The 23,553-nt window shown below is 43.4% G+C and overlaps 2 protein-coding genes across 15 annotated transcripts in view; one reads left to right on the top strand and one right to left on the bottom strand.

Moving 5' to 3' along the window:
• LOC125881078 (neurotrypsin-like) overlaps positions 1 to 6,716 on the top strand; it is a 46,856-nt gene extending 40,140 nt beyond the window's left edge. Inside the window, exons 12-14 of the mRNA XM_049564032.1 lie at positions 995 to 1,117; positions 1,237 to 1,505; positions 1,975 to 6,716. Coding sequence (XP_049419989.1) covers positions 995 to 1,117; positions 1,237 to 1,505; positions 1,975 to 2,552 — 970 coding nt within the window. The 3' untranslated portion in view covers positions 2,553 to 6,716. The remainder of the gene's footprint in view (positions 1 to 994; positions 1,118 to 1,236; positions 1,506 to 1,974) is intronic.
• Positions 6,717 to 11,932: 5,216 nt separating this feature from the next.
• Positions 11,933 to 23,553, bottom strand: part of LOC125881099 (calcium/calmodulin-dependent protein kinase type II subunit gamma-like) — a 62,461-nt gene continuing 50,840 nt past the window's right edge. For 8 of the 14 annotated variants that reach the window (XM_049564082.1, XM_049564086.1, XM_049564089.1 and 5 more), the window contains 4 exons: positions 18,291 to 18,366; positions 17,993 to 18,087; positions 16,209 to 16,445; positions 11,933 to 14,601 (listed from right to left, as the gene is read on the bottom strand). In XM_049564082.1, the coding sequence (XP_049420039.1) occupies positions 16,213 to 16,445; positions 17,993 to 18,087; positions 18,291 to 18,366 (404 nt within the window). In that variant the 3' untranslated portion in view covers positions 11,933 to 14,601; positions 16,209 to 16,212. Of the gene's footprint in view, positions 14,602 to 16,208; positions 16,446 to 17,992; positions 18,088 to 18,290; positions 18,367 to 23,395; positions 23,537 to 23,553 lie in introns of all 14 variants that reach the window. The other 6 variants (XM_049564077.1, XM_049564080.1, XM_049564079.1 and 3 more) reach the window with 1 other exon arrangement.

Below are 23,553 nucleotides of genomic sequence, written 5' to 3'. Positions count from 1 at the left end.
CTGGTGATTGAACTGACAGAGAAGCCTCATCGGTGTGGACCTGTACTGACTTTTGATAAGAGTCATATTGTGTGTCAAAAATATTAGGAAAGTAGTCAGTACGCAATTAAAATGTGATTAAAATTTCATTATTGTGTAACAAAATGTGGTAAGTATAATATGAGACGTGATAGTCAGAGCGTAGCCTGCCACAAAAATGTCAGTATAGTATGTAGTAAAAAGTGATTAAGCAAAGTAATTGCATAGTATTAAATACAAATAAGCATAGTATGTCAAAAAAATCTTATATCAAACATCCATTTAGTATGTAATAAACAATTAGATTAAAAAAGTCATAGTAAAATATGTAATGATTATGTGATGTCAGAAAAATTCATTAAAAAGTAAAAAAATACTGTGATATAGACGTAAAAATGTAGTTTTTTTCTATAAAAACATGTAATTATATGTCATATATATATAGTGCGTAATACATATGAAAGTTACAGTATGTGATAAAAATGTGATTACAAAAATGTTATTGTAGAATATGTAAAAAATGTGATTTAAAAAATTGTAATTAAATTGTGATGAACAAATGTCATAGTAGAAAATGTCAGAAAAAATGTTGTAGGATATTATGTAAAAAAAAAAATAATAATTAAAAATAGTCTTAGTATAGTATGTCAAAAATGTCATAAGAGGTCATAGATTAATTTGTAGTAAAAACATAGTATAGTATGTCATAAAAATCTCATTAAGTCATGATAAAGTTGTAATAAAAACGTGATTGAAAATTCATAATATAGTGTGTCATAAAAATGTGATGAAAAAAATCATATATTAAGCCTTAAAAAAGTCATCAAAGTCATAAAAATGATTAAAATAGGAACATTTACGATCTCACGGACACCTTATATTCAAACTTAAGATAAAAAATTAAAGAATAAGTTTCCGTGACAACGACTCTACAGGTGGTTGTTATTGATCGAGATCTTTGTCTGTCCTCCGTCAGGACCACGTGGCCGTGGCAGGTGTCAGTGTGGCTTCAGTCTCAAGAGCAGGATGAGAGTCCTCTCTGTAGCGGCACTCTGATCAGCCCCTGCTGGGCCCTGACGTCTGCTTACTGTGTCAGCAGGTAAATCCAGCGCTGAACTATATGTCACTTCCTACACTGGAGGCGTCTTCAGTGGGACCAGCGAACACCACGAAGTGTAACTCCATCCTGCACGTTTTCTTGTCTCCTCTCTCCTGCAGGTTTGGCAGCGACCCGTCCAGGTACATGGTGCGTGTCGGGGCTTCAGAGCAGACTCTGACCCCGGAGCAGATGGTGGTCCACAGGAAGTTCAAGGGTCAGAGTGGAGGTCACGATCTGGCTCTGTTGAAGCTACCCAGCACCAAGGGTCACTGTCTGACCTTTGAGCACAACACCAACGCAGCATGCCTTCCTGCCACTGACGCAGCATCAGTGGGAAGTTCTCCGTCTTCTTGTGTCGTCATGGTAACCACTGGCTGGTCAGGACCAGGTATGTGTTTTTCTCTGTAGTGTACCATGTCTTTTTTAACGTTAGCGTTTAGCTAGCAGCACTTCTGTGTCCAAGTACAGCCTCATAGAGCCGCCAGCTGAAGAACACGGGGCACAGACGTGCGACGGATAACGTTTTAAAACAACAACAGCTGTAAGAAGATCAGCTCCAAACTTGGTGTTTCTGGTAACAAGGCTATCACATGAAGCTGATAGTGGTTGCTAAGCAACATCAGGTACATCTGCTTTCTTTAAAGTTGGCACAAGAGTAGCACCCAGCGACCGACCTCGCATTTTCCAGGCGGTAAAAGATGTGGCATGTGTATGAGCGATTAAACGATTGATCAGTAGTCATACACGACACAGTCAGTTGTTGTTGTTGTTGTTGTTGTTGTTGTTGTTGTAAAGCAACTTTATGTTTCAGCCTTTCTGACATGTCGCTCCTTTAATCATCTCACCCTCTCTCCTAGACTCAGTCCTTGCATCCTGGGTCCCTTTGATGTCGTCATGGCAATGTAAGAAGCGCTATGGCGACAGCTTCTCCAGCCACGGCACCCTGTGTGCTGGCAGTCCTCCAGACACCAGCCTCCTCCATGGCGACAGTTGTCAGGGCAACTCTGGAGGCGGGCTCTTGTGTCAGGGGGAGACGGGCCGATGGGTCCTCACCGGGGTTGTTGCTGGGGGTTACGGCTGCGCCGACCCCTCCTCTCCCGCGCTCTACACTCGTGTCAGCCGCTTCAGGAGCTGGATCGAGGAGGTCATCAACACACGAGCACACCCAGAGGAACCACACACACACACACAAGAAGATCTGACGCGCGCTGACAATGGCCCAACACACACGCACGGCGAGGGTGAGGACGAATACGTCCACGTGCACGGCAAGCTCAAACACACACATGATCAGCAAGAAACAAATGAAATCAATGATATCAAACACACACACACTCATCACTCACACACCAACCAGCACACTAACACACACACTAAAAGCAGACACACCCAGCGTGTAGGGGACGCCGACACAAACACACAGATTCTGGTCTGATCGAGGCCGTGCCATTGGCTTACCATCTGTGCCATGTGACCGCCTGAGGAGGAGGAAGGAGAGTTAGAAGAAGACGAAGGTTAACTTTAAAGAAAAGCGAGACGCTCCTAACGTAGGTCTGTACAAACGGCCGTCTCTGTGCTCATTTCAAATCAGAACTCCGTGTTGTGTTTGCGGTTGCTAATCGTCGGACGAGTACAGCAGTGTGGGCAGACCTCCCCCGAGCTGCCGGGATGACCGTGTGCGTGGGTGATTTGTGGTGCTTTACGTGTGAGTTACAGCCTGTTGAGAGGCAGAGCAACGACCGGCGGAGTCGGCAGCGTTTAGGTTGAGCCTGGCATGCTGATCGGGGCCTTTTTCACTGATACTGAAAATCAAAAAAATCAGCATGGCATGTATTTTAAGGACAATAGTGTTTCAAATATTCTGGGGAAATATTTCTGAGACGGTCACACAAGAATCTATGCTAAAATTCACCTATTAATGTGCGTCCTCTGTGTGTTTAGTAACAAAAACCGACAAACTAACCACCAGAACATCTCGATCATCATCGTCCCTCTGAGATTATTAACACAGATCAACCCCTAAACTCCTGCATCACATGTGGGCGATGTCGCTTTTTCCAACAGGGCTCGTCTCTTCAGGCTGTTGTCTTATACCTTTACTGGTGAAAGTGCTGTTTAGACCCATGACTAAGCTATTTAACTTGGGACCATACCAGTGACTCATCATGTTTTACTGTTCCCATGCTGCATGCTTTACACTGCTGCTGCTGACTATTTTAAATCCCAAAGTTAATTCAAATCGTCACACAGCAGCACCTACAACCCTCAAACACATCTGTACACATCTGTGCCCTCACTCTAAGGCGTACTGGGTATCTATTAATGGTAATATACTGTTTAGTAGTATCTAATAGATCAGCTGTAAGCATTAAACATGTGGGTTGCCAGGTTTATAATCACAGATGGTTTAATAAACAGAACTTGTGACCTTCCTCCTCGCCAACCCTAGATTCGCTCTTGTTTTGCCGCGCTGTATTTGTGTTTTTCGGTGCTGTGTCTCTTGGATGTTTGCGCCTTACGGTACACACACTTGTAGTGGGTCATGAGTGATGATTTTAGGAGGAGTATATCTTTAACATTTATATTATTAGCTTCGATATTAGAAAGGAACACTGCGACAGAAATCTGAAGCTATGCACTACATACTCAGTACGTGTACTTTCCTTCAAAAAAATTCTCTCTGGATAAACCGCAGTACGTATCTTTTCCGACACACTGACACGTCACTTCCTAAGAGCCTCCTTGGCGGTTGGAGATGTGTAACCATGGTAACTCATGCCAACCTCAGCTTCTACCGGCAATTTGAAAAATACTCTAAAATACATTACGTGTAGCTTATACGTACACTTAAACTGAAGTGTTAACGACCTTACAGAGTTAACTCAGCTCCTGTCTGTTATGAACATTGTTGACGTCCACATTGCATTGTGGGATATTGATGCCGGCACAGTGTCCAGGGCTGACATGATGTCAGATTTCACTACACGATAATCGTGGCCAGAATAGTTCACAATAAAGATATTGTGATGTCTATGGAAAATTAGCGAGGTGACGAAGGTGGTTCTCTTTTTACCGGGATAAATCACTGTGCTGGTCGAGCCAGATAACGACAACATATCCTGGGTAAGTTGACAGTTATCGTCAGCACTGTATATATCACAACACCCGTCACACTAACTGTTGGTTTCAAAGTGCGGCTACTGTAAAATCTCACGTACTGTTTAAGACATAAGACACTGACTTTTAATGACTCACCTACCGGAGAGACATTTCACAACCTGGCAACCCACACATTGTTAAAGGCTAAAAACTGAGCTATAAAACAATTCGTTACTTGAAACTTAATTGATCCCTTTAGTAAGAATGTCTGGTAACACTTTATTTGAATCGTCCGCCTACAGAGTTTATAGAGTGTCTGTAACATTTCAACAGCCTGTTAGTTTTTTCTGAGAACATGTCAGTGTGGTCATGAACTGTCACATACTTTATAATCTGTTAAACATCTACAGAATAAAGAGAAACGGTTGAATTGTGGTCAAACCCCAGGGTGGGGGAGCCCTTCTGTGTGGAGTTTGCATGTTCTCCCTGTGTCAGTGTGGTTTTTCTCCAGGTACTCCAGCTTCCTCCCACAGTCCAAAGACATGCAGGTTAATTGGTGACTCTAAATTGTCCGTAGGTGTGAATGTGAGTGTGAATGGTTGTCTGTCTCTATGTGTCAGCCCTGTGATAGTCTGGTGACCTGTCCAGGGTGTACCCCGCCTCTCACCCAATGTCAGCTGGGATAGGCTCCAGCACCCTGCGACCCCTAACAGTATGAGCGGTTACGGAAAATGAATGAATGAGCAATATGCTGTTGAAATGTTGCAGAGGATAATGAACCCAATTTGATTAACACATTCACTGATGTTAGAAGAATAAAGACAAGAAACATCTTGTATCACAAACATAAAATGGATTACAAATTCCAAAAATGATTCCACTGCCCAGGTCAAACAGAAATGGGACAGAGAACCAGACAAACTGAAATTTATACAGCTGGGTCTGGGCGGTAAATCAATGGCAAACCATTTTCATATTGTTTGGGGATGCCAAGAAGTTCTCCATATTGGTAACAGATTGCCAAAGAAATAATCTTTGAACTAAAAGTTGATTGTTCTTTTGAGCTATTGTACTTGGGCTAAACCCCGGACAATCACCATTACAAAGTACTTTTGGCCGCGAGCAAGAAAGCCATCACATGAGGAGGCCACAGACGAGCCCTCTTCAAAGGACGACTGGGTTGGAGTTATGAACCAAATTCACTGTATGGAGAAAATCACCTTTACTTTAAGACTGCGACTTGATCAATATACAAAACAATGGGGAAAAACACCAATAAAAATAAAGTTCAAACCAGATGCTCTTTAAACTATCTGTAAGCAGACTGTCCAAACAAAGTGTTACCAAAAGCTTTAATAGAGAGCTGCAGCTTTTCTAATAAGTCCGTAACTAAACCCTAAAGTATTCCCTGACTTTCCAGGAAGCTGTTGGTTTCCACTGACAGACGCTTCAAACGTGTGTCATCCCTCACCATCAATGTCACATCTGCATCATTTTAGTCAAAGTCACATTGTTATCTAGAGGTACCGCAGTGCGTTCCTTCTCACATCAGTTAATCTGCATTACCTCACAACAGTAATGGAGCAAGACATCTTGCAGACGTGATGGATTATACAACTCAAGCAGGAGTCTGCTAATTGATTTCTATCCCAAAGGGAAACAGTGGCTTCCTGGAAAAATACACACTGAAACACCTCCACTGCAGCAGCTGGATTAATGTACATAGGTTTGTCGTTAAAGGCGCTAAAACTTGTAACAACACTGGTATGGTCCTTTACACTGTACAGGATACTTCTCTCCTTTCAAAGCCATCAAAGCCGACTGTCGGGTGGTAAAATCTCTTTTTGTACTGATTCCAGCAGACGGCTGTAGATGGATAGATAGATGGATAGATAGCTTCTCTTCCTGAGACTAGATAGTGTGTGTAACTGCATTCATTCTTGACTGAATTAGATAGCCGAACTCTTGAAGTTAAATGTTGTCCGTTCTGTTGTACTCTGAGCAGATGCGCGATCTCACCAGAAGATGGCGACATTGCTCCACTTTAACGAGGCCGCCGCTCGTTGGATAACGTGGCCCTGATGGTTCTTTTTATACTGTTGCTATACGTGTACGGACTTGACTTGTGCTTTGATGTACTGTGAACCATTGTGTCGTGAAAGCATCTTGTGACCTGCAACTGGACTGTTGTTATAATCCTGTACATAAACTGGAGCCGATCACTGCTCCTTCCTCCCTCCCTGAGAATTGATGTTTTACCATGCAGATCCTGTAGGTTAATGTAAATACCGTGTGTGTCTGTGGCTGGACGGTGACGGGGCAGCGTAAAGTGTTTAGGGCCTGCTTTACCTGTGTTAAACCCACCAGCTGTTCCTCAGTGTAATGTGCTGAATCATGGTTGAGTATTAAAACATATACCTGGTAAGAAGAAGCATTCAGTGTTGGTGTGGCCTCTCTTCTCTTTCTTATCCAATAACAAACTTAGGGTAAGTCTGCGATACGCAAAGGGTCAGCTGATGTTTTCCTCACTTATAAAGCTCTGACTGGCTTACAAAACATGTAATTGCCTCCAAGTAAATAAAAGTAAATCTGCTTAGCTGCTGCTCTCAGTCACTCATGAGACATGTTAATCTTTTCTTTTGTTTGGACGGGTTCCCCTCTGGAAGATGGGGGATCAGAGGATCCTCCTGCTGCAGTCGATCCACTAGTTTGTATTGAAAACTGTAGACAAAGTGATTTATAATGAGTATGAATGAGTCGGCTTTTGGGACAAGGCTCGGAAATATGTTTAAGATATCTGTGAGATGAGCTGCAGCTACCAATGTATGAACATACGCAGGTTTGACAAACGGCAGGACTAAAAATGAATCCAAGTTATCAATATTGTTTGAACAGGATAAAGTGTCAGTGCCGTGAGACAAGTGTCATAACATAACACATGTTATTCAAAGCCTGATTTTTATACAATATTCATCCTGGTTCAAATACTAGTTCCCATCTTGCTGAGCAACAGTTTTGCGTTAAAGGAATTAAAGGCCTGTCCCAAATACAGGCCTGGTGATTTCAGTGCTTTAAGCAAATTATAGCCTGGGCTTCTAATTGAAGCTTACAATATTGTTGTGTGAGCCAGTTCTTAAAGGGATAAGTCACATCTGTCTAAAACTGGATCCTCAGCATATCATCATCAGGGGTGGCAGGACCGTCACAAAGGGAAGAGGAAGCTGTTCAGAGTTGAGCCGATGGACAAGGTGACGTCTGAGCAGGATGACTGATGACTCATTCTGTAATTTAAGTTTGCAGATGACGTGCTGGAGCGGTGTTCACACCCTCAGGTGAGTACATGTGAGGGTGCTTTCACAGCTGCCCTGTTTGGTTCGCTTCAACTGAACTCAAGTTCGTTTGCCCCCTGAGTGCGGTTCGTTTGGGCAGGTGTGAACACAGCAGTCACACTCAGCAAGCTGGGATGCGTTTGGTTTATTTAAATTTATTGGTGTTTGCCTGTAAGCCACAAAGGCACAGCTGGAAAAAGTAAAAAAAAAAACACATGGATAATATTGCATTCTTTAATCAGTGTATTAATCCAGATCAATGTATCCTTACACTCCTTATAGTTTGTCCAAACACAGTTGCTTGATCACTGTGGCAGGCAGAGGTAACACAGCACACTCACCACAAGATGGCGCCCCTGCTCAAGAAATTGAAGTCAATCTGTGTGTTCCAATACCTGTACTACCACACTGAAGAGTGCCAGAAAAAGATTTAATTTGTCCCAGTACATAGTATGTCTAAAGCACCACATGTTCTACAACACCCAGTCTGATTTTTCAGTATGTAAGCCAGCATGCTTTTCTGACTGTTCTGACCCACAATCCTCTGCAGTGAAAGATCTATCACATCGACCATCAGAAGTCACACTGAAGGATGACAGCACATTCAGGTGATTGACGACTAGTTGATTAGGAATAAAAGGAATATTAATTGTTTAATTAAATAATCATAAATATAACCGAAGTATTGAATAACAGTGACAGAGAAATGTATAGCCTATTGTGAGTATACACTCATCAGCCACTTCATTAGGTACACCTTGCTCGTACCAGGTTGGACCCCGTTTTTAATTCTTGGTGGCACAGATTCATCAAGATGCTGGAAACATTCCTCAGAGATTTTGCTCCATATTGACATGATGACATCACACAGTTGCTGCAGATTTGTCGGCTGCACATCCATGATGTGAATCTCCCGTTCCACCACATCCCAAAGCTGCTCTATTGGACTGAGATCTGGTGACTGTGGAGGCCACTGGAGTACAGTGAACTCATTGTCATGTTCAAGAAACCAGTTTGAGATGATGTGAGCTTTGTGACATGGTGCGTTATCCTGCTGGAAGTAGCCATCAGAAGATGGGTACACTGTGGTCATAAAGGGGGTTACCTTTTTCTAGAGAATGGCTGAAATGAATTCTTGATTGTTTCTGAGGACGACACTGGACAACAAACACTATTAGAGAGGTGGTTCTGTGCCTGCTTATTAATAAACAGGAAACATTTGTATTTGCTCTGAGATGAAAAACAAACTAAAAAAAACGAGGGAGCCCGTCCTTTAAGACCTCCACAAAGTCAAAAGTAATTTAGATTCAGGAGACTCGTTCTGGGTCAGCTTTTCTCCTAATTTCATTGACACGAAAAGTCGGAGGTCAGAGCGAGCTAACAAGACACATTCCCTCAAGAGTTTCTCCCTTTTTGTGTCTTTGAGAAAGTAAGTGCGAGCGTCGGAGTTAACCAACTGCTGAGCTCTCCTCATTAATCACACAGAAAGCAGAGGAACCAGGGGGAGCTGTCCTACATCCCACGGACACACACACACACACACACTCCTTAAAATAACCGGGACCATCATAAATAACACCACAAAACCTTTTTAAATAAGGCTGCAGCATTACTCAACACTTCACAGTGCTCGCTGCAGCTAAAATAGGAGCCGATGAAGACAGTACAAAGGCTGAAGTGGTGAGAAGGGCCGATGCACAAGCTGTTGAATGGACAGCAGTGATTGTTTTATCCTGTGTGTATGTTAATGGCCCTGGAGGATACGCAGCATTATTCAGGGCTTAATCGGACTTCATGTGATGACAGACAAGTATGGAGGGCAAATATTATGCCAGCTGTGATACCGGCTGGTGTTCAGAGAATCCAGCCAACCACCGAAACATGGTCCAGTTTTATTAGCGTTTCCTTTACTCAAATCTAAACCTTTTTTTCCTCCTGTAACAGCCGAATGCTAAATGTCACCTGAGACAAACTAGGCTCCTAAAATTGGACATGAGCAGATACTCGGCATGACTAATCAATGTTGCAGTGTTATATAATCAGATACGTGTGTTGCAGAAGCTCTATTAGCTCCAAATTTGGTGATTTCAGGCTGATAAAACATTCTCAAAATCCAGGCTGGACAGATCAAAAATGCAGAGGCCAAAAAAGGTCTGTTAGGTTGTCATGTGTGGGATTTTTTCCGGACAGTTCAGGTATGTTGCACCAGAGTTGGTGTGAGAGACAGTTCAGAGATGGTGGTGTTAAAAAGCACCCGGGGTAAACACAAAACTGTTCTGGCAGGTTGTTTGTTCTGGGGAGAGATGGAGTACGTTACCAGAGAACGGATGCCTTTCTAAAAAGATATTTGTTGGAGAAGGGACAAAAATGTTTCCTTATGACGACTATAACTAAATCAGACATGAGGAGAAGGTGTTTAAAGGGATACTTTGAAGATTTTCAACCAGCTTTGTATCATAACGATGTTGGTAGCATGTGTAAATGAACTATAGTAAACTTGCCTCCATCTTACCAGCGCCCACATCTTCCTGCTCATCTCTCAGCTGAAATCAGCTGGATGACGACTTTCTCTAGGGCTGTTCCTCGAACTACAGATTGTGCCTTCGTATCTTTGTTTGCCCACCACCTTGGACACATGGGGTGCGTTCAGAAACACTCACTCCAACTGTCAGAACGTACTCTAGCACAAAGTATTTGTAAATGTGGCGTGCTGGTCGAATGAACCGTTCGGTTATTAAGAGCACCACACTCTTGGAGCAGCAGAACACCTGCACCTGTAAATCCAATCTGAAGCTCTACACTGACATGAGAGCACGGTTGTTTTTGCAGAAACAGAGCCTTCTATTTTGACATGAATTCAGGTAATCGCACATTCACACTTGGTGCTCTGTTCTGCTGCTCCAAGAGTGTGGTGTTCTGAATAACTGAACGGTATATTCCAACAACACCCCGAATTTGCGAAACATTAAGGGTGCGTTCAGAAACACTCACTCCAAGTGCTGGAGAGGACCCTGGCACAAACTGGACTGTTCATAAATTTGGAGCGCTGCTGGAATGAACCGTTCGGTTATTCAGAGCACCACACTCCTGAAGCAGCAGAGCTCACTCTGGGCATTCTGTGTGGGTAGGTGGAGCGGCAGAGTGCCAAGCGGAGTGAACGCGTGATTAACTTCACTGTTGTCTCCGCCAATCTTATAGAGGAGGACGATACTTGATCGGTTTCCTCCAGTTTGTTTTGCTAACGAAGCTAACGTTAGCTAATGTGCTAAAAAGTTAGCGTTGCTGAGAAATCCAATATTCCTCTTAATCCCTCCCCAGTTTCTGATGAGGTGGACATGATAACCCTTAATACACATAAAGTTATTCATCCCTACAACAGGAAATACTTTTTCCCTAACCTGATATGAAGTGTGCGCTGCACATGTGAGCATCTTTGATGATCGCCTCCGTCCAGTCCTTTGGTCTTATCACATTTAACCATAGTTAAGTAGTTTGTTTTTGTTGACGGACAGTGGCGGCTGTTATGTGTTCAAATAAGTTTTGAGCCATGACTCCTTCTATTCTGGCTCCCAGTAACACAACAAGACCACATTTAAGACTCCTGTGTAGCCTACAGCCCTGTGGTGGAGAGTCCTGTTTTGCCTCCAGCTAATAAACTGACGTCATTGTGATGTCGGCCCTAAAAGGGTCTACGTGAATTAACAAACATTTAAGTTCATTACAAGGTCACTCTGCTTGGTGCTCTGCTGCTCCATCTTCCCAATGCTCCAAAAGTGTGGTGTTCTGACTAACTTAACGGTACCTTCAAACAGCACTCAGAATTTACCAACGGTCCAATTTCTGCCAGAGTGCGCTCTGTACTGTATTCTCGAACATACCCATTTGGTGCTTCTCAAAGTCAAGGATGCTTCCTTAGTAGGACGGTCCTTCAAATTCTGCCAATGATACACACACACACACACACACACACACACACACACACAACCTTGAAAAATCTCTGAAGGAAGGACTCTGTCCTTGGCAGCATTCAAAGGATCCTTGACATTGGAACAGTCCTTTGGCAGGATTCGATGATGTAGCCTCCTTGAAATTCAGCCGTTTAAGGATCCTTCCTTGATTTTGAGAAGCACCATGAGTTTCCAGTGGAACAATGGCCATGCTCGCATTACGTCACCCACCAGTGGGAGCTTTTATTGGTCAGGTGCAGAGCAGTGCATTCTGGTAGTTGCAGGTTTTCTACCTCTTCAACAAAAGCAAATGCCACAGCCCTTTTTGCTCTGATTATCATTTTTGAAAAGTATTTGTGTCGTTCTACTGCACAGACAGCCCAGTTATATGAAAAGACCATCTTTCCAGCAGTGAAATAAACCAGTCGAGAAGAAATAAACCAGTGCTGAAATAGTATTTTTATTAAATACTTTCAAGATCCAAGTTTGAAGAATAACAAAGCTATGATGAAGACCAACTAACACTCAGACAAACACTTGATAGTCGTCAATTCATGGTTGTATTTCATTGTACATCATGATCATGCAAAAAAACTCCAGCATCCATGGGAAGGCTGGGGGAGAAAGCGCAGCCCAATAGTATATCATTACAACGCAGGGAAAACGCTAACATCGAGGGCCTCATACCAAGCTACGGCTCCTGAATCCTTTTTTTTTTTTTTTTTTTTTTAATTTTGCTTTTTTTGTTGTTGTTTTTTTTAAATTATTATTTTTCATGTCACCTATTCAACATTCTGGATGGAGGATATTCTTATTTCAAAAGATGCAAATATCATATATATTAACACTAGGCTCCATCCGTATTCAGGTAGGTACATGGTAGAAATGCGTAACTGAAACATGCATATAACTAGGTCTCCCGCTCTGGTTCAACAGTGTAGGTCATAATAAACCTACACGCCCACACCAACTCTTTCTCTCACTGGCTCCCAAAACTCCTCTCAACTGAGCAGGCACGATTTCAAACCACCTAGGGTAGATCACATTAATAAATAATTTAGTCCAATCTATGATCACTCAATCTGTAATTTGTGTTGTCTTTTCTTCCTCCCTCTTTTCCCTTTTTTTTTTTTTTTTTTTTTTTTTTTTTTTAAATCCTGTGTGCGAGGGAGAGTGCAGAACTCCAGCTTGGCAGATCGGCAAATTACCAAACGACAAGTTAACAGCAAACAGCGACGACAACGAAAAAACTCAAACCAGTAACACGGGAACAGAGAAACAACAGAGAGAGGTACAAATAAACATCTCAAGAGCAGGGGGGGGCTTGGTGGTACACGAAGGAGGAAGAGGAAGGTAGGGGAGGAGGGGGAGATTTAAGATACGACTGTCGCGGATGGATGGAGACAATTAAGCAGCACAGCAAGGGTGGCACCGTGGTCACACAGCAGTGGTGCAGATATGTTACAAAGCCTTAACACACCACCAGGCGTGTGTGTGTGTGTGTGTGTGTGTGTGTGTGTGTGTGTGTGTGTGCATATGATATGAAGAGACGGCTCACAGCATTGTAGGATCAGGAGTTAAGGACACAATGATGAAGGTCTTCATGTTTAAAAACTCTCGTTGGGGCAAAGAGGTCAAACTTTTTTTTCTTCATTTTCTTTTATTCCCCGCCTCTAAAAACAGTCTTACGGCCACAGGACTAGAGCTGGTAGCCCACATGAGTGTTCATGTTTGTCGCGAGAGCTACCAATATTTTAAGGAAGTATTTTAAGGAGGATAATTAAAGCAAACTGAAGGAAAAAACTAGATCGGGGGTCACAGAGTTCATGGGGTGGTTCCCAGATGCACAGGATGAGTGTCTCTTAGATACATGTACATATATTACACTTTTCTACATATATCTATACATACACTGTATTTACACAGTGATTATAAACAAACCAGGCCCTTGCAGAAAGCAGAGAAAAAGGAGAGGGAGGGTTAAAAGAGGGAATGGTTTAAGAGAGAGATAAAAAGGTTGAGGGAGGGACGAATGAGGGAGAGGCAGCGGGCAAACATGCAAAACGCAGACGCCTTTCCCGGCACGCTCTCTCCCTCCACTGCATACAGACAACAGAACACGCGCAGGTTAAACTTGCACAATAAAATCCCTCTTTTTTAAAAAAACAAAACAAAAAAAACTCAGCTGCTTTAAAAAAAAAAAAAGGAGCCTTGAATATAGGATCAGTCAGACGACAAAAAAAAAAAAAAAGGCTCCGGTTATTCACAGGAACGCAAAGAGAACAGGACGCTAAAAACACAACAGAAACACAACTCAAACGCCCCCACCCACTCCCTCCCACCCCGATCCCACAACAACACGGTTTTCCGTTCGGTCGGAAAAACAAGCACACAAACGAAAACACATAAACACATAAAAAGCCTAAAGTTCTACACTTTGGTGCTTCATGTTTTTGATATCAAGTTTCTCTCGTCATCAAGTTCTCTGACTGAGCCGACTTGATGTTCCCCCCCTCTAGAAGTCAGACGGGGAAAATCTCCCTACATCTTTACATCAACGTCCGGGTAACGAGCACAACACGTTCTACCCGGTAATCCCTAGAATGCCAAAAAAAATGTGTCCAAAATCTCAGCTGCTAACCTCACACTCTCTTCTGTTCCTCCCTTATTAGATAGTGAATATAAATGCTTGGTTGGGTTTTGGTGGTTTCTGGTACATCTAGTCATAATTTACACAGCATATTCATAACTCATACTCATAAACTGTCACAAGTTCAACTGTAAATCCTCTCCTCACGCAGGACGTCTCATCTCGCGCGGGCAGAAAAAAGATGGCTGCCATGGGGAGGGATAGAGGGCAAAGACTCGCCCTCCAATCAGGCGCCAGATGCATGCATCATCCCATGGGGGCGGTGTCTTGTGTTCAGCCGGCCCCCAGCAGGTCAAAGGAGGGACAGGATTGGTTGGTATCGTGGAGAGGGATGCGATCTCGCCCGGCCGGGCTCCTGGCACTAGCCAATCCACGCAGAGGACGCGCCTCTTAAACACGCTCGCTGAAAAAAACTGCCCCCCAAAACACACACTCCAGTAGACTGGAGGCTCAGGACCGCTGTGGGGGCGAGACAGAGGAGGAAACAGGAGATCGCAATGTTTCCTTTTTTAAGACAAACTCAAATCACAGGTCTAGTGGGTAGGATTCAGTGGCATCATTCAGTGGAACTGAAACTTCTCCTGTGTGCCAAGTGTCTAGGAGAACTATGGTGGCCGACGCAAAAACTCAAATGGCCCTATTTAGAGCCAGTGTTTGGTTTGGGCGATCTAAGCCACTGTAGAACAACATGGCGGACTCCATGGAGGAGGACCTGCTCCCTATGTAGACATTAACGGCTCTCGTTTTCAGGTGATTATAAACTAATAAAAACATAGTTATGAATATCGTATACGATGCCCCTAAATCCTGCACACTGGACCTTTACATTATGTATCATGACGTAGCTGTTGAAGTTACGGCAGATGTTACTGGTGCTTTGACTTAAAGCCACTAAGTGTAGAACTTTTATGTGATTGTAGCATCTTTCTAACTGTTGGTGAAGATTCTCAGTCATCCAGGTCATGGTGATCATAAGTGCTTTATCGTAGGCAACTGGACTTGCTTGCGTTTCCTGAAGATGTTTCACCTCTCATCCAAGAGGCTTCTTCAGTTCTAACGGACTGGTGCAACTCTGTGTGGGTGTGAACCCTTACAGAGTCGCTGAGGTCACATGTGAGTCGTCGACCCACCTGGCCATCATGTGTGTCGTTGGGGTTAGATGGGACCAGATGTGTGTGGATGTGAAGTTGTCTGGGGAGGGATCCCAGGACTGCATTGTAGATAGAGGTAAGCTGTGTCGTAGGCCACCTCCTCTGTTTAACCATGGTCGTTCCAATTTGATGTAGTTGGCCTCTTTCAAACCATCCGTCTTCTCTGACCAAAACGAGGTCACTGCTGTCCTTGAAGGTCAAACGACAGCAATGTCTTCAAGAGGAAGCTTCTTGGATGAGAGGCGAAACGTCTTCAAGAAACACAAGCAAGTCCTGCTGATACATGTCACGTGGAACTTGAGTACACTAGCACAAGTTCTGCTCGCAAACTTTTAGCTGTACGCTGTTAGCAACATATGTTGAGGGTGGCTTTGGCTCAGGAGGGAGAGCAGGTCGTCTTTTAATTACAAGGTTTGTGGTTTGATCCCCGGCTCCTCCTGTCTGCATGTTGAATTGTCCTTGAGGAGGACACTGAACCCCGAGTTGCTGCAGTTTGGGCGAGCCAGTGCTTTGCATCAATGCATGAATGTGTGTGTGGATGGGTGAATAAGTGCAAACTGTAAAGCACTTTGTCTGGTAGGGTAGAGAGTCACTATATAAATTTACCATTGGTTAACACTGCGACAAGGAAAAAACAAACCATATTTTGTATTTTTAGTTTTAAAATATGTGAGATACTTCTAGGTTTTATAGCCTTTTGTAATGTGTCATGTGGAAACGTTTTTCCCCTCACTGTACCAAACTCGCACCGAATCGTGACTGAACTGGGGTATGAACCCAACTGTGACTTCTGGAAACCATTACACCCCAGAACAGAAGGTCAGATTTGTGTCTTCTCTGATATGAACACTGAGTTCTCCTCGTAGTGGCTTTAAATCAGCTCCCTTTGTGTGTAACTGTGTGTGAGGCGAGTACCTGATCACTGTAGTGGTGCAGCAGGCGCTCCTGAGCAGTGGAAGTGAACGTTGAGCCACTTGCCATCGCGACGATGCCACACCCTGGTCTCCTCTGATTGGCTGGAGCGAGGGCGGCCCGTGGTGTCCACAAACTGTGTGAGCCGGATGTAGGCGATGCACGCAGCATCCTCACCGATCAGGTGCACGTGTGGGTTGAGCAGAGTGGTGTGGACGGGCTTGCTGTTCTTGCTCAGCACTGGATCACATAAACAGAGACGGACCGAAACGTTTATCCAGAAATGCAACAGACGGACCCGTGTTGTTAACTGACGTTTGTTTTTTCTTATTTTCTGTATGTTGCGTGTCCTTGGGTTAAATATTCTTTAATCATAATTTAAATTAAATGTATTTAATTAATGTTGTTTATTTCAAAAGATTGGTATCACAATAATGGCTGCTGGAGCTAACAGAGAGAAACATAATCACAACTATTATGTTTATGCTTGATTTTAAAAACTCATACAGTACAAGCAGAAAAACTCATGAAGGGAAGCTACTGCACGTCATCTGAGAAGTGAAGCACTAGAATTTGAAACAACCATCGACTGCTTTGAAGGACAACAGTGGATAAAGTAGAAAAACAACAAGTATACTTAAAATAAACTTAAATTTTCAGTTGCTGGCAGTAGAGCTGAAACAATCAGCGGGGAGGTAGACCTAATGTTGGCAGGTATGAGGAGTCAGAACGGCTTTTTGTTTTTGTAGTGGCATGACATGGCTTAATAGAGACAGTTTCAAACACAAGTACACAAATCAGCTTCACTATAACTCGCAGCATTCACAGACAAACACTTGTCTTTATCTGGACACATTTTCCCCACAAATACAACATGCTAACGTTATTAGCACAAGCCTATGGCATTTTACATTGTATAATTTAGCCTAGCAGCTAGAAGACTTTTCCTCTTCTCATATGAAGCCAGGGACAACAGCAACATTTAACAAAGGTAACGTTAGAAAATTCAGCTCCATTACAACTCACAACGTTCACTGACAGAACAACTGTCTTATACTAAACACGTTTTCCAAACAAATATAACATGCTAACGTTATTAGCACAAGCCTGTGGCATTTTACACTGTATAAATTAGCTTAGCAGAAATAGACAGGAGGTCTGTGTCGCCACGACATTACATTTCTGGGGAGGTGCACATCAGGCCACAGCGTAGGGTACGGCGTTGGCTCTATGTCGACGCAGAGCCTACGGCATAGGTACGGCATCAATTCAACGCAGAAGTATATATTCCACCTCAAAGCACTGTTTGAGGTGAAAATGCAAAACAAATCTAGGCTATAGGTTCATGTCTGTACAGGTTCTAGGAGCACTATAGTGAATGTGTCTGGTGGAAACACAGCTACTGATATAATGATAGCTCGCTGGCGATGAGCACTTGCGTTTTTTCGTAGACTGTTGAACCAAAAGGTGCGAATGAAATGGGACATCTGCTGAACTATAATGTGCTGGCCAAGGCTCGCAGTGTTCCAGCATTTTTTTAATTAACTTCTATTTAGACAGGTCTCATTGAGACATGCAGTCTTATCTCAAGAAGGACCTGATTAAAACATACCTACAGGTGATATCTGGTAGCTGCAGAGTAACTTTTGATGGCCACGGGCCATGGTTAATGTCAAACCCTGCTTTGAGGTGACCCTCAGCCGATCAGAGTCAAAGCTTCACCTGGCTGCTGTTCTGGGCAGATTAAAACAAACGGCTACATTTTGTGTGTTCAAGAGGAGACTCACAGTTTTCAAAGTAGAACTTGTGAAAGTCCATGCCCTCCACCAGGTTCCCCAGGGCCTCGGGTTCAAAAGAAGTGAGTCCAGGATCGCAAATCCTCCTGAGAAAAAGAAACGAGCAAGGAACAGAGACGGGTGAGAAAGTAGGAGTGGGTGAAGAGACATGAGACAAACTTGAGAAAACAAAGAGCAAAAATGAAGGCGACTCTGATGAATACTGATGGAACATTACATAAATTTTCCCCGTTGCGGAAAGCACTGATTCATCGGCTGCTTTTCATTACACACATGCAGTTGTACTCACGTGTAGGCATCGAAATCTCCATTGTTGATCGCTTCAATAAGCTGCTCCGTTATCTTGATGATCTCCTGTTTACGAGCTACAGACAGAACAAGAGGGAGAGAGACACGGACAGATGGTAAATGGTGAGAAGCCAGTGAGGAGGTGAGACAACAATTAACTATGTGCTGGTTTTGGCTTGACGACATTTTCTCTCATCACTTCCAGCTCCTGCCTTCCCTTCAGGCTCTCCTCGTCTGTGGCTACAGCTCCACGCTCCTCTTTAACCTCATCACTCGGTCCGGAGCGGCTTCCTAACTGCTGCTCGACCTCATCACTGTCTGTCGCTCTGCTTCTCACCTTCTGTGTGACTCAAACACTGACTAAACACTGCTCTCTGCTGTGTGAGCACACACTGCCACCAAAACAAAAACAAAACAAAAAATCTGCTTGTAAACAACACAGGCTTAGTTTGACAAAGAAATCTCAACTCAAGGACCTCTGACTATTTTTTTTCTGGAGCTTTTAAACACATCTATTGTCATGTGATCAAAGTTTTATACATAATAACAACTTCCAAGCTCAACTAAAGTTTGCAACTTTTAACTTTCAAAATGTTAATTTTCTAACAAACAAAAACGCTCAAAAACTGACTTTTATTTATCTAAATTTTGTACAATTTATTCTATATTTACAGCTGCCTCTGGCCAGGTTCACTAATAAATAAATGAACAAATAAAACTAATAAAGAAAATATTTCTCCCACACTACTGTCTCCTACCAGACAAAGCCATAGTCCTGCAAAAAGACCGTGAAATGTACGGTCTACCAGTATTAGTGGACAGTATTCCCATGCCTGACTAATTTTCCCACACATCACACACACAATTTAAAACAGCAAAGAAACCACATGAAAAGTTTCAACACTGCATTAACTGTCCCTTCTACAAAAGCCACTTTAAAAAGGATAAGACTGGTGATATCGTACATTTTCCTGTTAACAAATCAAATCAAATGACCAAAACCAACATGAACTGATCGGACTAAGGAGTATTCCTTTGTAACGTACATCTTCTTTATTGTTCAAAAAACACATCAATGACTGTGGGCGCTGTAGATTATTTTGACTCAATCCCACAATCACCCGCCTGCAGCCTTAAACGGACGGGACACCCCAAAATCAAAGATAACATATTTGTCCTCTTACCTGTAGCGCCACTAATCAATCTAGACTGTTTTGGAGTGAGTTGCCGAGTGTTGGAGATATCTGCCGCAGAGAAGTCCAGCAATGTCTCTTTACAGAAATCATGACCCAGTTACTCAAGATAATCCTCAGTCCTTGTTGTGAGCAGTTTCATGTAGGAACTATTTTCTTTCTCCTAAACTACACCTGCTAACCGTATGACTGCACAGGAGGAAGTGGACATCTACTCATGGACCAGTGACTTGTGCTCATGACAGCATGAAATACAACTAGTAAAAAAAAACGGACACTTGCTGCGCCTTTTTATTGTTGCCAGGCAACCACCCCATCACCTACTGACATTCCTGTGTAATCTGTGTACTGTTTATTTATTTGACAATAATTAGTATCTAGTTCCTAAAATGTTGAGGCAGAGGGTACTTGCTGTTAACCTGGCATTGCCAGAACCAATTCGCAAAACCCAAATGGGTCTGGACACAGAGCGTACATTTCCTCTATTCCCGAGGGGCGGTATCAACAGCTGTCACTCAAAGTGCCCCTTCGCGCAACTGGACAGACGGAAAAACAATCAAAGTAAAAGCAACATGTGACGTAGGCTAGCACAACGCCACTGTAAACAGACCAGCAAGCTGCAGCGGAGATGAGCTGTGATGATGTCTGGGAAAGAGTGTTGCCGTCTTTGCGGATTTCCTCCTCACTGTGGACTCCGAGTTGCATGGCTGTGATTCCAAGCTTGGTCGCCTCCCTGACCTGCTCCTCCATGAGAGCAACTAGCAGAGAAACAACAATAGCCACTGGGTTTTCACTGAGTCCCATCTTTTTCCCGATCAACGGAGCCAGTTGGTAAATTAAACTGTTACCAAACCCTGTAGGAAGGACGGCACACACATCCTTTTTTTCAATGAAAGCTTTCAGTGCAGCCGTTTGTTCTGCTTTTAAAGAAAATGTACATTCCAGTTCGTTCGACACATTTACCATCGCAGTTTCAAAATCAGTAGCCATGTTGGTTGTTTACGAAATGCATTCACTCCGCTCCTTGTCCCTCCTATTCTGATGACGTGATTTCAAATAACCCGCCCCAAAGTAATAAACGGTTGTGATAGCTTTAACCGATGCCAGAATGCGCCTTTATGACTGCATGGCCAGACTGATCTGCGGAGCGAAATAGAATATGAGCTTGTGAGATTAGGATGGTTTCACCAGGCTAACTTGCTGTAGCTCTGGTTGAGGGTGAGAGACTGTCAGTAAATAGTTTGTTGGGCACAGGGAAACAGAGATCTGTGTGGGTACATGAGACCCTAAAAAAGAGGGTGGATCATGGGGAGTACCACCAGTTGGTTCAGGAGCTTCTCCTCCATGATGGCTGTTTCCAGGCATATTTTAGGATGACTCAGGGGCAGTTTGACAACCTGCTGTCTATCATCAGGCCGTATAGCTCTGGGTATCCAGCAACCACTACCACCAGTTTCTCCTCCATTGTTTACCAACTGTAAACTTGGTGTTGTGACCACCACAGAAGCCTCTCAAATCATCTGATTGGACAATGGGGAAAAGGAGGAGATGACATGAGGCATTTTTCTGCTCTGAGTTTAAGTCTTTTCAATTCAAGGAGGTAGAGCAGAAACGCAAGGCACATCGCAACGCAAAAAACAGCTTCATTCTCATTAAAAATAATTACAAAAAGTGCCTCCAGCTGCTAAACGCATCCTGTGTGATCAGGGCTTATTCATGTTGTCCATGGTTGAGCCGTAAAGTTAGCTAGCTCAGTGGTGCTAGGTGAGCTAGCAGTAGATGCACGCTTCCTTCTACGGTTGGCAGGTGTAGTTTGGTATAAAGCAAACAGTTGCTACATGAACCTGCCTCACAACAAAGTCTCTGGATTACCTTCATTAACCGGGTCATGATGTCTGGAAAGAGACATTACAGATCAAGTTTTTCACCACAAGCTGAGTGTCATCTAGTTCCATTATATTCTCTATAATCTAGACTGATAAACAGCACTACAGTAAAGAGGATAAATATATATAACTGATTTTCTGGCATACTGTCTCTTTAAATAGACAGTTAGGTGACAAATATGTATTAATCCGCAGCTCAAAGTAGTCCCCCAAAAATCCTCAGTTTATTACTACTTAAGAATCGTTGTCTGGAAAAACTACAGTGCCCAGCTGTTGGACATTATTTTGCTTTTTCATGTATCTGTGACTCACATTAAAGATTTACATCGTCACTGTTGTGTCATATCACAGACAGAATAGGGAAGTCAAAAAGTATTGAGGAACCATCTTAAACATTGTTGGTTTTGGTCTTTGATGGAACCATGAGAATACACTGAAGGACACCAGTCTTATTCTTCAACAAGTCATCTGAAGTCAAGTGATAATGCTTATTTTGAAGCCAGTATAAACGTCCTCTTTCAAGACCTGAACATGTATCTAACCAACAGATGCTGATCTGATACATGTGGAGTTACTCGCCTTGTTTCAAGTCTTAAAACAGGAGAAAGTGGACAAGGAAGACGTAACACGTTCTGTGATTGTTCAGATTCAAAGGGATAATTCAGATTTTTTTGTAGTGGGGTTGTATGAGGTGCTTACCCACAGTCAGGGTATTACCTACTGAGATGCTGGTCGGCATGCTCCAAGTTCGGAGGAGTACATGGACACGGAAGCTAAACAATATACTGCTGTGGACGGGGGCGGCAGCAAAACGTATTTTAGTTTGTCTGTTTGGGGTTTTTTTTGGATTCACCAAAATCACACAATAAGGACGCATTCACACTGGCGCTATTTGGTCCGCTTTAAACAAGCCCTGGTCCGCTTCCACGGATAGTTCGGTTCGTTTGGAGTGATGTGAACGCTCATTCGAACTCTGGTGCGGACCAAACGAGCGAACCCTCGTCCACTTGAAAACTGGGGGTCTCGGTTCACTTGCAAGTGAACCCTGGTGCGGTTCGCTTACAGTGGGAAATGCAAATGGCCTATCCAGCGAACCAAAGGGAGGAAGTGACGTAGAGTGCAGTGCATTTTGGGTAGAAAAAAACAAAGCCAACAGCACGAACCAGGAGAAGCAGAGGTAAAAAAATAAAAAGTTGGAAAATGTCTCGTGGGCAGACATGGAGCTGTGAGGACGTGCCAGCGCTTATTGATACATGGTCAGAGGACTGTATATCGCGGTAGCTGGCTGCCGGCTGAAGGGGATAGATTTACGTTTTCGCTCCTGGCCAATCAATGAAGCGGGTTTTCTTCTTCCTCATGCTTTTTTTCCTCTTGGTCAGTGGTCGTTTCGGGCAGTACTGCCCCCAAACAAGCAGATGTTGTAACTGCCTGATGTTGTCCAGGCAGTTTGGTCCTCTTTAAAAAGTGCAGTGTGAAAGTGAACCGAACCAAATGACGGTGTGAAATTTGAAATTTGACTGTTTCTGTCAATGGAGTCTGGCTTTAAAGAGCGCAGAGATAAGTTTTACTTTCAGTTCCGTTCCCCTGTGGGAAAGGGCTGTCTGTTGGTAGGGTAAAGCATTGAAAATAGTCTTAATGTGGCATACACTTAAAATGATATTGATTTTTTCAGTTGGCTAAAACATGTTTTGCTGCCGCCCCCGTCAGTAGTACATTACTTAGCTTCCGTGGCGGTACTCCTGCCTGCTTCTCCAAACTGGGGGCATGCTGACTGCCATCTACTGTAGGTAACACACTGACTATGGATAAGTACCTCATACAATCCGACTTCAAAAAAATCCAAACTGTTGTTAACACCTGACTAAATGACTTGTTATGATGTACTTGAGCTGCAGGCTGTTTCCCTCATTCCTGAAAAAGTTGCCATTTAAGAGATGTAAGTTGGGTTTTTTTTGCCCGTGCAACCACTACAGGTGAGTAGACAGCAAGGAAAGCTGAGGTCAGTTAGTCAAGACTGTGTTTCTTACTCTGCTTAGTGTTGCTTATAGCAGCGACAGTGTTGCTCCCTAGCGGAGCGGCAGGCATGGAGGACTGTGAGAGCTCAGAGTCAGGGCAGGAGCTGTTGCCCGTGCTGTTCCATGCCATGCGCTTTACGTCATGCGGCGGAACTGAAACACACAACGGA

Source organism: Epinephelus fuscoguttatus, linkage group LG20, assembly GCF_011397635.1.
Source record: "Epinephelus fuscoguttatus linkage group LG20, E.fuscoguttatus.final_Chr_v1".
NCBI classification, from domain to species: domain Eukaryota; kingdom Metazoa; phylum Chordata; class Actinopteri; order Perciformes; family Serranidae; genus Epinephelus; species Epinephelus fuscoguttatus.
Note: the sequence above shows the minus strand (reverse complement) of the source record. Positions and strands in the feature narration are given on the sequence as shown.